Source organism: Astyanax mexicanus, chromosome 4 (genome assembly GCF_023375975.1).
Source record: "Astyanax mexicanus isolate ESR-SI-001 chromosome 4, AstMex3_surface, whole genome shotgun sequence".
Taxonomy (NCBI): Eukaryota; Metazoa; Chordata; class Actinopteri; order Characiformes; family Acestrorhamphidae; genus Astyanax; species Astyanax mexicanus.
This window is the reverse complement of record NC_064411.1, coordinates 31,718,258-31,734,560: the sequence shown is the minus strand read 5'-3', so window position 1 is coordinate 31,734,560 and position 16,303 is coordinate 31,718,258. Positions and strand designations below refer to the sequence as shown.

Genomic DNA, 16,303 nt, shown 5'->3' with positions numbered 1-16,303 from the left:
AGCATCTCAACTTGAAAAAATGCTGCAATGAGGTGAAAAACTTTTTTATGTTAATGTGAAAGTCTTCGTGAGAATCCCCCTTATGGTTACACTTAAGATTATCATCACGGGACCAACACAAGTACACCGCTTCCCCCTTGGACCCCTGCTTACCACAAGTAACCACGTCGCATAAGTCCACTGTCCATATTGTCATCTCACCCCAATATTAGTCTAATTCTATACCTCCCCAGCGCCTGATGCATTTTAAGTTAGGCTGATTGATGGTTGATCGTTAGGTTCTATTAAGCTGTGTTGTCTGGTCTGTAGTTGTTGCGTTTGTCGGGTGCACGGTTGCTGATGTGTTTACAATTGTTCCCTCTACCGTTGTTAGTCGTTCTTGCTTTGATACGATGGCCAATGTTATTATCATGATACCCATGAGGGCAACGGTTATTATTATCTGGAGCCATATTGGAATAGCCAGAGGAAATGCTTGTCCGTTATAGTTTCCGTACTTTGACCTGTCCCACCCCCTTTTTCCGTACCAAGCAAGCCATTATTAAACCATAAATGTGTTTTCCCTCTAAGTTTCCCAGTATTTAGTAAACTTGTTATCTATAGCTCTATATGTGTAAGTGTTAAGGTTACAGAGTGTATATATTTTTTTTTACAATTTCGTTTTTTCAAGAGTCTTTCGGCCACCTGTAAAGGAAAGCAATGTTCAGTACAACCTGTAAAGAAAAAATAATGTGTTCCTCCCCCTACTTTAGCAAATCACAGTTTATAACCCTATATGTGTAAATGTTAAAGTTGCAATTCGTGTTGTTCGTTTCTTCTTTCTTCTTGTTTCAGGGTTCTTGAAGGTATACTACCTTGATGTCTGCAATATCAGTGAATGAAAAGTATGAGTTGGTGTGTGATAAGACTATGTGTGTTTTTTAATGAGATGTGTTTTAGAGTTTCTGTATGTAGTGTACTTTGACGCAATCGAAACGTTGCTGAATGAGTCACTCCCTCACTTCTGCTCCTCAGTCACAGCCATGCTGTGTGCTGTCTGCTGCTGTGCTCTGAGAAATCTTTTCTCTGCTGTGGCCAGGCCAGGCCCGTGCTGCGGGGGCTCTGCTGCCCCTCCTTCCTGCTGCGGGCCTCCATCTGGGTCAGACGATTCAGCTGCTGTGCTCACCGCTCCCTCTGGTTCTCTAAGCGATCTCTGTTGTTGCACAGCTGTAGAACCCTCGCCTGTCAGTTGATCTGCATACGTTGTTCTCTCAGTCACCTGGAAAGGCTCAATCCAGCCATGCTCGTTCCCCTTTCGTGCGTAATGGCGGAGGAGCCCTCACTCTGTGTCTGTACTGGTCCACCTTTGCACCACGTTCTCCTTCTCCCCCTGTGTAAACAGATCTGAAACGAAACTTTTGTATTCGTTATAATCACGTTTAAGGTTCTCTATTCATTTTGGAAGTCTTTTAAGGCGTCCTCCGTGTCTCCTTCCTGTAAGTTAAAGTACATGGTTAAAATACATTTATCACACTTAACTTGAGCTCTAATTTCCCTTGGAAGTTAATTATTTCATATTTAAATTTTGTCTGTGCACAGATTTCAGCCCAATTTTTGTTTTCTTACCTTCTTCAGTTGTCCTGATTTTCAGTTATACTCAATCATGATCTTTACTGTCAAAAGTGCTTTAAATCCCTAACATTTAGTCATTACTTTAAATCCCTAACTTTTAGGAATTTTCAATTTTAAATTGCAACATTTAATTATCATCACCATTAATTACTTGCTTTTACCTTCCTTTTGTTCACATCCCTTTCCCTTTTAGTGTAACTGCTTCCCTGTCACACCAACCAATCTCTTATATCCAAATTAGATCTTACAAACACTACTAATGTTCACCACCCAGTTTACCACTAGACACACACTATTTCTCATGCATGCACACACGCTCATACACTTCCACTCTCACAAACTCAAACACTTCCACTCTCACAAACACTAACCAAGCTAAAGATCACACACCTCAACTCTGCAGCATCATTGTACAGACCATATTTTACTGCTTCACAGCACAAAACTGCTGCTTTAAACGCACCTGCTGTTAAGCCTCCCACTTAAAGCTTCCTGTAGATCTTCTCATATTGTATTGGTAATACTATATAGATAATAGATAAGAAACAAACACCTGGAAATACATCTAAATCATGTTTTTTACATAGATCGTAATGATCAGCTGCTCTATTTTCCCCTCCATATCCACACTGACTGATAGAATATCAGGGCCCAAAGTTTTAAATTCTGCACAAACTACACATAATGTGGCTTCTGTCTCAGGAATGGTTCCATATTGATGTACTGGGCTTTCTTGGGTTACTTTTGCTTGGACTTTAGAATCACCGCTTGTGGCTATATTATTTTACCTGCCACTTTAATTTTCTGCGGTGTGCTATTTTACTAAGAAATTATGTTTCTGACTTTTTCAATTCCCAAGATTTTATAAAGACTTGATTTCTATATTTAGTTGATTTTATTTAGTGCTTTAAGAATTGGGATAAGTGGAATGTGATTATTTTTCTCTGTATCAATCGTTCCATTACAGACAATAATATTAGCAATATCCATAAACACAGATGTTATGCTTTGCTTTGTCCACGTTATTTTAGCAACTAAATCCGAACAATGCTTTACATTTACTTTTCAATATGTTAAATATGTATTTATGCATATACAATGCCAAGCAGATTGCTTTTCACAATTATCAACAATACATCTATTTCCTTAAACAATTTATCAAACCTCACACATTGTTTTTCTTGTTCAAAAAATGGCTTACATGTTGAATAGTGAAAGTTAATTTTGTGTCTACATTTCATATTTTAAAGTTAGGATTGAGTTTGTCTTAAAAGCTAAAACTTTTACAATATTGCTGAAAGTAATTGCTCATCTGCATAGTGGTTGTTTTAAAACCATACTTTAAAAAGATAAACAAGCTAAAAGTTTTAAAAAAGAAAATGCTCTACGTCTATAAAATAATGATTGGTCAAAAATTTTTAGTAATAGTGGTGAGGGATGAAAAAGGTAATAGGTTTAAAAAGTCAAGAAAAAAGGTAAAAAATAATGGCTGGGCGAATAATGGTGGTAATAATGATTATCTATTTACATCTCCCCCTTTTTCTGAAACAGAATTTCTGTTTCAGAAAACTTAACACAAAATTGCTCTACCCTCTGTTGTCTTTCCCCTGTCCACTGGGCTGGTCTACCCTGCACAAGCCTCCACTGACACACACCCCATCACTCCATTCATCCACTCATTCTCCCCCTGGGCTGCGCTTCCCTTCCACGATGTTTTCTCCGTTTTCTGTTAAAATGCATGTGGTGGTCAGATCGAAACTGTGCCTGCCTTAGGTTGTCCCGTTGTAGTACGTTGGGATCTTACCCGTCTTTGGCTAACCAGCCTAGCCCACTGAACCACACACAGCGTAGCAGCACTGTTTAATCAACATTCAGTGCCGTAGTGCCCCCGCAGGGTACAGTTAGGGAACGCAAACCCAGGTATGTCACACTGTCATAAACACACACTCTGGTGTTTACTGTGAAAGCCTGTGCAAGGCACCAAGTACCCATGGTTTATTATTTGTTATTATTGTATACATATTTTATTTATTACCATCATTATCACCACTTCTCTTCCACTTAATTTAGCTTAAATTATTTGCTTTTATGCCACTGCTCTGAAATAGACCCAAAAGAGTGCATGTCAATGAATAATTATTTAGATTTGGCATCTGTACCTTAAAGGTGTACCACAAGGTTAAATTTTGGTCCAGGTTTATTTAATATATATATACATAAATTATAGTGCTGGCTCTGCTTCTCAGATTGCAAACTTTACCATTATGCAGATGAAACAATTTTATAGTGCTTAGCTGATTTTGTTTATGCTACAGCCAGAAAATTTCAGAATGCATTTGTTTTATAGGTGGCATTGTATAAGCATGAAAACTAAATTTATGCTGTTTTCCAGATCTCTTTTTAGTCTAATTTAATACTATACAGAAAGAAAGTGAAGCAAGTTCTTCATTGCAGAAAGTAAAGCAAGTTCTTCATTGCAGAAAGTAAAGCGTATTGAAAGCAAAATAGAAGGCTCAATTTTTTAATATATTTGATTATGTCCCCTTATCAGAAAGATACCAAATTCCCTGTAGCTTGAAATAGATGCAACACTGCGTTTCCTTTAAAAAATAATAATAAAAAAATAAAAATAAGGTTTTCCTCACTGGTTTCTGAAATCTACTATCGCTCTTAAGATAATCAAAATATTAGCATAGACGGATATACATGAGATCATAGAGAAATGAGATATTACATTTGTCTTATATAAGTCTCATTCAGCCAGCACTGAACTGAGATCAGTCTGAATAAGAAACGAATAGTAAGATAATTGACTAAATCACCTGATAGAAAAAGCTGTGTTTGGAATGGCTCGCTCATTAATTCATTCACTATTAACTATGTAGCATTTTTCTATTTATTGAACTGGTTATTTAAGAATCAAACAAGAAACCATATTTATGTGTCCTGCTCTGAGGACATCTTACACAGCAGTACTGCATGGCATAGTATATTTTGGAATTTCTAGCATACATCTTCTGTACAATATTATTATAATATAATGTAATTAATAGTGAACTATATGGGGAAAAATATACTGCTGAGTTTCGACAAAGCATTGTAAAAATGGCCAATCCAAATTGCTTAGTATTTCTGCAATAGGAGACGATTCCGAAACAGCCACACACAGTCATTTTTTCATTATTAGCTTTGCTAATAGAATATAGAGTTAGACATATGTCCCTGTTGGGTTAGCGCCCCCAAGATATAGTCCAATACCCAAAATTAAGCTAATTATTTCCTCAATTCTGTCTCCATCCACCCCGACCCCTATGAAAAATGACGAAGATTTTTCCCCATTAGGATCGGATTCCCACTCTAATGCGATGGTTATTAGATTCTTTATTGGATCGGCATATGTATATTATATTATATTTCTATTTCACATTAGTCACTGTCATAATAGATGTCATTGCACTTTACTCTGTTAATTATTTAATTATTTATGACCATTAGTAATATCTACTGCACTGCTCCGTGTACAGATAGATCTTTACCTTGTATAGTTAGGTTTTGTATATCCTTATATTTTCTTATATATATATATCTATTTCTATCCATACAAAAACCTTTTCCCCCTGTTCACCTCTGTCCCCCATCTCACAATGTATTACTCTATTTCCCTACTGAACTGATGTTCTATTTTCTATGATATCTCACAAGTGTTAATTCACAAATAACCAACTTCACAGTCGAAAACCAATAGGCTTAACCAACTCCACCTACTTCACCTTGGACTCCTCCCCTGCAGTGGGACTCATCCATTCCTATTTCGTTTACACACAAGAGTTCGTACACTCAACCAATCACACATGAGCACCCACACACTCCAACACATACGCACACACTTATGTTGCATTCAGTCTGTCTCGCACACACTGTAACGCATACGCACACACTTTTTTCAGTCTCACAGTTCCACACACAAGTCTAACACATACGCACACACATTTCAGCAGCGCTCACTCTCTCGCACACACTCTTTGATTCGCTGCCGCACACACATTTTATCTCTCCGCCACACAAGGCTGTGTTTCTCTCCGGAAAACTGGACACGCACACTTTTAATCCCTGTAACAGACACTCGTAGACCCTTTTCTTTTTCTCTCTGTCAGTCGCACATACACAATCACAAAGTCAGACACACTCAGTCCCTGGAATAAGCACACATACACACGCATACTCTCTCACACTTATTGGCCACAGACTCACTTCACTTATACTTATAGTTTATACTGCTAAGTATACCCCGTTTTATTTGTTTTGTTATTTCTTCCAGCCGAATAAAAATAGAGAAGTAGGTACACGTCTACCCGAACAGGGACAACATCTGTTCTTTTTAACCGAATTAAAATAGAGAAGTAGTGTACAGGGTCTACCCGAACAGGCACAGCATCTGCTCTTTTCAACCGAATCAAAATAGAGAAGTAGTGTGCAGTATCTACCCGAGCAGGGACAGCATCTGCTCTTTTTAACCGAATTAAAATAGAGAGGTAGTGTACAGAGTCTACCCGAACAGGCACAGCATCTGCTCTTTTTAACCAAATTAAAATAGAGAAGTAGTGTACTTCGTCTACCCGAGCAGGGACAACTTCTGCTCTTTTAAACCGAATAAAAATAGAGATGAGTAGGAACAGCGTCTACTCCGGCTTTTTGCGAGCGGATCAATATCGAGGTGAGCCGTACACCTGGCCGTAATCCGAACTTCTCGTCAGAAGCCGGGGGGAGACGCCAGCATCCAATCCGTAACCGTGATTAGGAACAACATCTAATCTTTTTATAAACCTTTAAGTAGGAACAGCTTCTACTCTTTAATATCCTGGAATAGGCACAACTTCTATTCTCATTTAAATAGCTTGTTATGCTGTCTGCTTCCCTCCGGACAGCAGCCAGGCCGCCGCTCCACTCAAATTTAGAAATAACCAATATGCAGAATTTGATAAAACCGGCTCTGCTTACCTTTTTAGTAGAAGTTCGGCCGTGAGTGGGTTGGCGTCGGATGCTGCCCTTCTGTTAGACTCGTACGTCGGGTCACCAATTGTTGTAGAAATGAATTTACAAGGTGTGTCCGCACCCACCTCTCTCCTGGGCTACAACTCCCATGCGCGTTCGTTGAATAGAGAGTCAAAACAGATGGAGGTGAAGTTGAAAGCAAAACAAGTATTTATTACTGAATTCAGGAGAACATACAAACACGGTTACGACCGTCCAGCATACGTTCTGAACCTCTAATGATCTGACTCCATGTATATACCAAAAATGACGCGAAATCTGCCGATGAGGCGTTGCTAAAAATCATCCCATGTCAGCAGGCATGGTGTTACGTGTTAGAGCTCAAGATTCGCTAGTGTATGGCCTTGAGAATGAGTAGCCAGACAGCACGGCATTGTTCAGTAATTAGACAATGTTTCTCTCCCCGTGCGCATGCCCTCCTCAATTTGACAGGTGGAGGTCTTCACGCGCACGGAGAGAGAAAGACCGTATTGTCTGCCCAAAAGTCTCTGTATTAAGCGAGGTCATGCAGAATGCACTATCTGCTGATTTTGTAGCTGTTAGTGAGAAAAACATGCAATCACACAATGGGTTTCAGTGAGGTGTCAGTGGCGCGTGATTGTCCGCTATACAATTAGGTCTATACGTTTATGTATCATGTGGGTTAGTTTGTCAGCCTAAGGCCTGTGTTTAGTCACATGCTTGTTAAAAACAATGCTTCACTATTAGTTTTCTATATAAATGTGTAAAAAATATACTGTGAGTAATAAAATGATCAAATATAGTGTTAACATTGGTTAATGCATATAAAATAGTTATGAAATGATCAAATGTAGTGTGAGTATTGGTTAGTGCATATAAAATACAAGGTTTCACACGATGATTATGTAATTTTAGATACCAAGATAAGTAATCATGATTGTGAGATGTTTGTCAATATATTCAAGGTAAAACGAGGTTTCTTCGTAAGATTTCCCACACAGCTCATCTTAAAGATACTGGATGGCACATCATCATTCCAAAAATGCAGCTATAGTGCTCCACTGTGAGTCTTTATAAACCTCTAGCCCACATTCTGCCTTGGGCACAGTGACCATAAGAAAGATTATCAGATCTTAACTATGCAACCAACCAATAATCTCACATAACAAGATGTTACATAAAAATCATGGCAAAACTCTGATAAATTTAAATATTAGTGGTGTCAGTGGATTAAAAACTTTATTTAGATTATTCACAAGAATTTTCTGTGATTAACTGCAATTATTCACACTTGTTCTTCCTAAGTCACCTATTGTTATAAAAGGTTTTTAAATGTAAATGTAAGAATGAATGTAAGAAAGATAAAATGCAATTATATTTATATTAGTGGTGTCATTTAAAATACTAATATATACTTGTATGTTTGAGAGGGGAGATAAAGCCAACATGAGGCACTGGAATGAAGAATGCATGATGAATTGGATATAGGAAACTTTTTTTTACTTAAATTTGCTGGGTATAAAAACCCCAGGCATTGTTTAGTGTTGCACACATGCTTACAATAGAAGGGGGATGACCATTTAAATGACCTGGGGGAATATTATTTATATTATTTTTTCAGATTTCTCAGTCTGTGCATGTGTGAAAACAGAGCCTGGTAGCAGAAATTAACGAGCAGTGTTCAACACAGCACCCACAACATTGAGACACAACACTTTCAGAGCAGCGTAGGCTAGTAGCAAAGCAAAAAATCCATAATTGACCTACTCATGTAACTGATGGTTTCCCCATGATCTGATTACCCAAACAGTAATAGGGTTATGTCTCTAATATACAGTACAGGCCAAACGCTTGGACACACCTTCTCATTCAATGCGTTTTCTTTATTTTCATGACTATTTACATTGTAGATTCTCACTGAAGGCATCAAAACTATGAATGAACACATGTGGAGTTTTATGTACTTAACAAAAAATGAGCTGTCCTCCACAGTCACCAGACCTGAACCCAATCCAGATGGTTTGGTGTGAGCTGGAGCACAGAGTGAAGAAGGCAAAGGGGCAACAAGTGCTAAACACCTCTGGGAACTCCTCTCCTTTAAGACCATTTCAGGTGACCACCTCTTGAAGCTCATTGAGAGAATGCCACGAGTGTGCAAAGCAGTAATTAGAGCAAAGGGTGGATACTTTAAAAGAAAATAGAACATAATTTTTTTGGTTAAGTACAAAACTCCACATGTGATCATTCATAGTTTTAATGCCTTCAGTGAGAATCTACAATGTTAATAGTCATGAAAATAAAGAAAACACATAAAAAAAAGAAGGTGTGTCCAAACTTTTGGCCTGTACTGTTTCTGCTTGGATGAAGGAACACCACCTTTAACTAACCTATCCAGTACTAAACCTCTGGTTCTACCAGCAAAACAATCCATCCAACACAACTTCACCATAACCATCAACTCACCCTCTCTCTCCCCAACAAAGGTTGCAAGGAACCTGGGCGTTATCTTTGATGATCAGCTTTACTTCACACACCATGGCCATGGTCTTGCTGCCTTGCACTTTACAACAGGCGTAACACAACAGGCCAACTTTTGGTACAAGTGGTCATCCCACGCCTCGACTATTGCAATGCTATACCAACGGACGCTTGCACCCCGGCTTATTACACACACAAATACATGCAACAGTGCGCTTACCCACATTTTACATCAACAATAAACAGAATATGCACCTTCACAGCGTGAACGAGCAGGTCTGTTTCCTCTGCTGAGATGCGCAGAAGCACTGTGCTGTTAAAATACCAACCCGCCAAAGTCAGAGCACACCTGGCTCTTAAAGGGAACGGCAAGGGACATAATGATTGATTTATTTCACACTACCCCCAAACACACACATGATTAATTAAAAGAATTGGTACATGCCTTCTGTGTGTTTCGAGCCGTGTAAGGGCTATTTTTTGCATCCTCTCGAACCCAAACACACCCTAAATCAAGCTGCGCGGTGTGCGCCGATGTGTTTTTCTGTGTTTTGATCTTATTTTAACACACGCCAAGCATTTATACCGGTTTGTCTTTTCCTGAGAACAAAATGTCTCAGTTCAGTTTAAAGTTCACTCACTGTTTTTTATTTATTTATCTGCTCGCAGTTTTTGAGCATCCTGTGATGCAGTGGGAAATTCTTTGGGTCCAGAAGTAGAAGTTTACATAGAAACCAACGTCCTGAGGATCATCAAAAAAAAATGTTGACCAAAATGAGATGGGCAATTGTGTTCTTTTTGCCTTTTTCGACCAGTCTCTTTCTTATTAAAGATTCATTAACACTGACCTTAACCGAGGCAAGTGAGACCTGCAGTTGTATAAATGTTGTTTGTGGCTCTTTTCTGAGCTCCTGGATGAGTTGTCCATGCCCTTTTGGAGTCATTTCTGTAAGGTAGCCACTCCTGGGAAGGTTCACCAGTGTTCCATGTTTTCTCCATGTGTGAATAATAGCTCTCACTGTGGTTCGCTGGGGTCTCAAAGCCTTCGAAATGACTTTGTAACCTTTTCTAGTCTGACAGGTGACCATTTTTTGCATCATCACGATACCAAACACATACTGACACCCAAAGGGAGTGTCCGGATAGTTTGGAAATGTACATTTTCATAAGCAGTGTGTTAAACATTTTGTCACACACCAAGACTTTATACCGGTTTGTCCTAAGAGCAAAATGTCTCAGTTCTGATTAAACCACTGCAGTTTTTAAGCATCCTGTGATGTAGTGGGAAATACTTTGGATCCGGCTCGGATTGAGAATGAAGTAAACAGTTACGGCTCATTCTGCTGTTAAATATCGCATTAAAAGGATGAAAGACTAAGCAGAAGTGTGCATGGAAACCAAAGTCACATGACCGATATGCAAACCAAAGTGATTCATCACAGATAAGTGTGTGTGTGTGCTTGTGTGAGTGTGCATGCATGTCTTAACATGCAATTGTTGGTAACCTTAAAGGAACATTCCAGTGTTTTTTTTAACAAGAGAAAACCTTGATTTCTTTACAGACAGTATGAACCCAAGATATTCCATGTTTTGTCTGATAAAACTTATTTAATTTATAACTATACATCTATTCCTACATTTCAGGCCAGCAACAGTAAACAATTCACTACTTATTTTTTAATGTTGCCACTCCTTCTCACACTTTTAGTACTTTTAGGCTTTTTATTTTGAGCCTATTAATAATGGAGACTGCTTTAAGTGTTCTTTCATTATTCTTTATGGTTCCTTCATGCAGTTCAGTGTGTTGTTTAACGTAATGCAACTTTACATATATGTTGACTCTGTAAACAAATAAAAAAAAGATAACAAATAGCTAAGGTTAAGTTTTGATTTTCAATACAATAAACTATTTTAAACCAAAGAAATTATGACTACATCTTTGGGTATGAAATTATATGTATTGAGGTCTTAAAAAGTTCATAAAGAGCATTAAATTTGACTTTTAAAATGGTGCAGGAACCCTGCCATGCCATTGTAATATATGCAGCATGTGGTTTTGCATTGTCTTGTTGAAAAATGCATGGATGTCCCTAGAAAAGAGTTGTCATCTTGAAGAAAGCCTATGTTGCTAAAAGATACCAATTTACTTTTCTGCAATAAACTATTACAGGTGGTTGCTAAGGTGTTGCTAGGCAGTTGCCAAGTTTTCCATGTGGTTGCTAAGGTGTTGATTTTCTATAATATCTTAGGTGGTTGCTTAGGTGTTGTTTCTATTGGGTAAAAATTTATTTTAATTGTATAAAAACCATAAATCGCATCGGTTTGACAAGCATAACAGTATATCGAATTCTGTGGTTCTTGCTAAATGATTGTGATCTGTAGAGCCATTCGAATTTTTTGCCAAAAGTTTCTGGATAATTTTGTATTGATGTTTATGGGGAAATGCCTAAAAATGTTGGCTGTGTAAAAATGGGTACATATATTGCTAAAAAAATTACAAACAACCTAATCTGGGTTTTCTATTCAAAAACTGTGGGAAGAGATAGTGATTCAATTTTGAGGACGGATTAATAAAAAGAAAAATATGAAGAACAGTAAGTTGGATTTTCCAAGCCAAATTAATTATGCCGACCAGTCAAAACATAAAAGTTCACCCTCTTTCAGTCAATCCATTAAAAGTCAAACGAAACACTGATTTCTGGTTGTATTTAAATTTTTTTGTGCGACATCAACTTTTTCCAATTTGGACTTGTGTAATGGAAGTCAATGGGCAGTCACTTCCGTCTTCTTTTATTGTTTCTATTGTAATAAAGGTCTAAATGACACTTGGTTTTTGGTTAGATTCAAAGCTATATTATTTACAATATACATACAGTATAAACGTTTTCATTGTTGTTCACTGATGAATAAAGCACAGTCCTAAAAACTGAAAGTGTATGTTTTATTTATAAAAATAGACGCATGGGTTACATGATCAGACAGGAATCAGGCAGCAGTCATATGTTTAAGGTTTACACTGTTTTTGCAATAAACATGCACACACTGAGGTTACCGCAGTATTCCTGATCGTGTAAAAGATACGATATATAAAATATGCAGCAAAAAGCTTACAGAGTAAGGCAGCTCTTTTTTGCGTGTGTAAGGCAGGCAAACAGAAATTAAATACATATTATTTAAGCAAAATATAGTTCAGCATTGCAGTTTGTACTGTGTATTGTACATAACACTTCATAATCATGTAGCACCAGATGAATATTTCATTGTGACAGTTAAAAAAAGAATACACGATTAACACACATTTTACTCAAATTTAGCCACTCAAATATGTTTGTTGTTCAATCAAATGTATAGACAAATGTCTGGTTTAGTGAGGCTGTTTCTTCACTATGTGAGGTACTTTAATTTGTGTTTAGGACAGTATAATGGTTTATGGTTTTGGGTGTGAGACTAAGTAGAGTTTTAAGTGTCTTATGTCTTACAGTCTGACTCTAGTATTGAGTCTATGGGTGTGAGTCTTATTTGAGTCTAGTGTCTGTGTGCGAGTCTAGCCTTGAGTCTCTCCGTGTGGGACTGAGTAAAACCTTTGGTGTCTGTGAGAGTCTGACTTGAGTCAGAGTCAAGTATTAAGTCTCTGGATGTGAGTTTTATTTGAGTCTTGAATATGTGGGTGCACGGCTCAGTGGAGTCGTGAGTGTCTAAGTTGGAGTCTGACTTGAGTTTTGAGTCTTTGGGTATGAGTCTAACTTGAGTTTCCGGGAGTGAGTTTTGTGTCTCCGAAGGTGAGTCCGAATCATATCTTGAGTGTCTTGGTGCGAGTCTAAGTCAAGTATTAAGTCTCTGGGTCTGAGTCTGACTTGAGTATTCTGTCTCTGCGTGCAAGTCTTGAGTGTCTAGGTGGGAGTCTGTGTTGAGTCTTGAGAGTCTGGATGTGACTGACTTAAGTCTTGAGTCTCTTGGTGTGAAGTCTAACTTGAGTATTGAATCTCTGGCTGTCAAGTCTTGAGTGTCTAGGTAAGGGTCTGACTTGAGTCTTGAGTCTTTGGGTGTGAGTCTGACTTGAGTTTTGAGTATCTGGGTGCAAGTCTAAGTGCAATTTAAAGCCTCTGGTTACAAGTCTAACATAAGTCTTGAATCGCCGGGTGTCAGGTGAGGCTCTGTGTTAAGTCCCTGGAGTCTGGATGTGAGTCTGACTTGAGTCTTGCATCTCTGGGTGTCAAGTCTTGAGTGTCTAGGTGAGGGTCTGTGTTGAGTCCTTGGAGTCTAGATGTGAGTCTGACTTGAGTCTTGCGTCTCTGGGTGTGAGTCTGACTCGAGTTTTGAGTATCTGGGTGCAAGTCTAAGTGCAATTTAAAGCCTCTATCTACAAGTCTTGAATCTCTGGGTGTCAAGTCCGAGTTGAATCTTGATCTTCTGGTTGTAAGATTGACATGAGTCTTGAGTCTCTGGAAGCGAGTCTGACTTGAGTGTTAAATCTCTGTTTGCAAGTCTGACTTGAGTCTTGATTCTCTGGATGCAAGAATTAGTGTAGTCTTGAGTGTCTTGGTGGGAGTTTGAGTAAAGTCTTGAGTCTCTGGGTGTGAGACAGACTTGGGTCTTCAGTCTTTGGGTGCAAGTCCCGAGTTGAGTCTTAAGTCTATGGCTGTGAGGCTGACTTGAGTCTTGAGTCTCTGGGTACAAGTCCTGAGTTGAGACTTGAGTCTCTGTGTGCGAGTGTTTTGTGTTGTTAGAGTACTTGAGGCCGACATGTTTACAACTTCTTTGGTTGTGCTAGTAACCTTATCTACCCCTACAGCCGCAAGAATGGACAACAACATGTTAATTCAACTCTGTTGATGCTGTTCCTTGATAAAACATTGACTTCACATGTGTTAAAATCACTGACATGGCTGGTCATACAACACTTATCAAAAGATAATGTTACTCATTAGACATGAAGTCATTGTGGGCACTATTCATAAAGTTACAACTAACAAACAACTAACTACAAATAACTTAAATTATAGTCAGTGCTGCTTTAGAGCATTATTAATGGTGCACAGCTAAGGGTATAGAATCTGATATGTTTCATGCTTACATAAAGTTATGCAAAACATTTGCAAAAGCAGTCTGTGCAGTCCTGGACAAGATCTCATCAGAGACACACATCTGCATGTTAACTATGAAAGCTTCTATCAAGTTATTTTGCCCTGATCTGAGAAATCCAATCCAAAAAGGGCTTAAGTTGAGTCTTGAATCTTGTAAAATTTAATTTTCTTGGCACTTAACATATAGTCCACTGCCAGGGCTATACATGCAAGCAAAATGTTGCAAAAACAAGTGATTCCAAATTCATCATGGTTATGATGAACAGCTGTGTGCTGTGTTTCATTTGACTGCAGTGGAGCTGCTGGAATATAAAGGGAAAACATTTAAAGTGAAAGTGCCTGAAGGTTGTTTTATATCCCATATCCCTGAGGATTTAACAGACTACATCAGATTACATCACATTTTAGACACGTGCCAGCCAATCAAAACAAGTATCAGTCATAAAGGTCTTAAAAGAGCCTAGAAAAAAGTCTTTGTGCCTTTTTTGAAAAATTGGTTTTGGAACCCACAAAAAGGGTACATATATGAGATCAGGAGGGAAAATAGAAAGAAAATGTAGGATCTGGGTCCTTTAATGCAACCCACTCACGCCTCTCCCACATGTCTCTACTCCAGGCTGTGTTCCATTTGCAGCGGCGTCTTATCCGAGCTGTAATCCCGATTAGGGCCCTCCACGTATTTCTGCAGCGTGCTGTAGTACTGCTCGCTGTTGCTGAACGTGTACACGGATGAGATCTGCTCCCAGGCCGTATGGTTAGGGAAAGGAAAGGCTTCCGGGTCCTGGTTCTCAAAGAAGCTCTTCATGTTCCTCTCCGCCAGTCTGGTGGCGTAGTCTTCCGCGAATGAGTCAAACTTGTCTTTCTCTTTCTGCATGTAGACCTTCCAGAAGGTGAGCTGCAGGTAACTCACCTGAGAGCGGCAGTTTTTGTAGCAGGTCCCAATCAGCCCAGCCAGAACCGATGTTATAATGATGACCCAGCCCAGAATCTGAAATCACAAACATAACGACTTAAAAATACCTACCTAGAACATCCATTCACTGGCCACTTTATTAGAAATACCTACAGGATCGAGACTTTCACACAGTACTGTATATTTTTTCCCTATAAAGGTCCATACCAATGAAGTGCCCTCACCTGGGACTGCGCTTTGAGCATCAGCAGGAGCTCTGTTGTCTCGGCCACGGGCAAGTTGGACGTTTTGCATGGCACCTTGGCCAATTCCTCTTTACAGGTGTTGTTCCTGTGCTTGCAAAAAAGGTCGACGATCACCTTGTCCTCCAACCCACTGACCGCACACTCATAGAAGGTCCCGTTAAGCAGGGCCACACTCAGCCACATGATGGGAGGCACCAGAGCACCCACCAGGACCCTCAGAAGGATGGAAATACATCCTATGCAGTTTCCCCTGGGGCACAACTTCATAGGGTTCAGACAACAGCCTGTGTACAGTCGCCACAGGCTAGTACTAAGGAACAGCCCTATTGTTAGCAGCACCAAAGCCGGTCCGAGGAGGTAGGTCATCCCATAGGCGAAGTTCTGCTGAGTATTGCACGGACACTGAAAGGAAAAGAGTGAGAAAATCCTTTCACTGCCAATAGTGGCAATAGCCATAACTCCATAGCCGATAGTGGTCTTCTGATTGGTCAGAAAGCGCAGCACAGTGTTGAAGGAATCCATGGTAGGCTTTAAGCCAGAGGCAAACATCGAAAGATCTGAACTATGGTGAAGTTCTTCTCAGATGAGTTCTTCAGAGACTGTGTTGGGCAACACTTTACAGTCTCTGCAATCTTCACACCTCTGTAAGCTGTAACCCGTAAACTGTGGTAGATCTTTTCAGAATATTCCAGTCGTTGCTCACATTCTTCTTTGTTTTCCTCTTCTTTGTTTTCCCTTCTTTGTGACTCCTCTCCTTCTTTCCTGCCCACATATATATTCCTCTCTCTCTCTCTCTCTCTCTCTCTCTCTCTCTCTCTTTCGCTTCTAGCCAACCCCACCCTTTCTTTCTCCTCCCTCCCCACAGGCTCCAGACTGGCTCATCTGGTTTCAGCAAACTGACTTCCTGTCAGAACAGACATGCAATGAATACCACAGAGCATGCTTAGGGTGGTACAATC

The 16,303-nt window shown here is 39.3% G+C and overlaps 1 protein-coding gene across 1 annotated transcript; it reads right to left on the bottom strand.

The window, feature by feature from the left end:
- Nucleotides 1–13,461: 13,461 nt before the first annotated feature.
- Nucleotides 13,462–16,156, bottom strand: LOC103034273 (calcium homeostasis modulator protein 5). The gene is made up of 2 exons (XM_007230948.4): nt 15,324–16,156; nt 13,462–15,174 (listed from the first exon to the last, which is right to left on the bottom strand). The coding sequence occupies exons 1-2, from the start codon at nt 15,891–15,893 to the stop codon at nt 14,794–14,796; spliced, it is 951 nt and encodes a 316-aa protein (XP_007231010.1). The 5' UTR covers nt 15,894–16,156; the 3' UTR covers nt 13,462–14,793.
- Nucleotides 16,157–16,303: the final 147 nt, after the last annotated feature.

Coding starts and splice junctions, on each gene's coding strand:
- LOC103034273 (XM_007230948.4), bottom strand. CDS start 15,893: ATGTTTGCCTCTGGCTTAAAGCCTACCATGGATTCCTTCAACACTGTG. Junction 15,175..15,323: donor TGCTCAAAGCGCAGTCCCAG/GTGAGGGCACTT, acceptor TTGTGATTTCAG/ATTCTGGGCTGGGTCATCAT.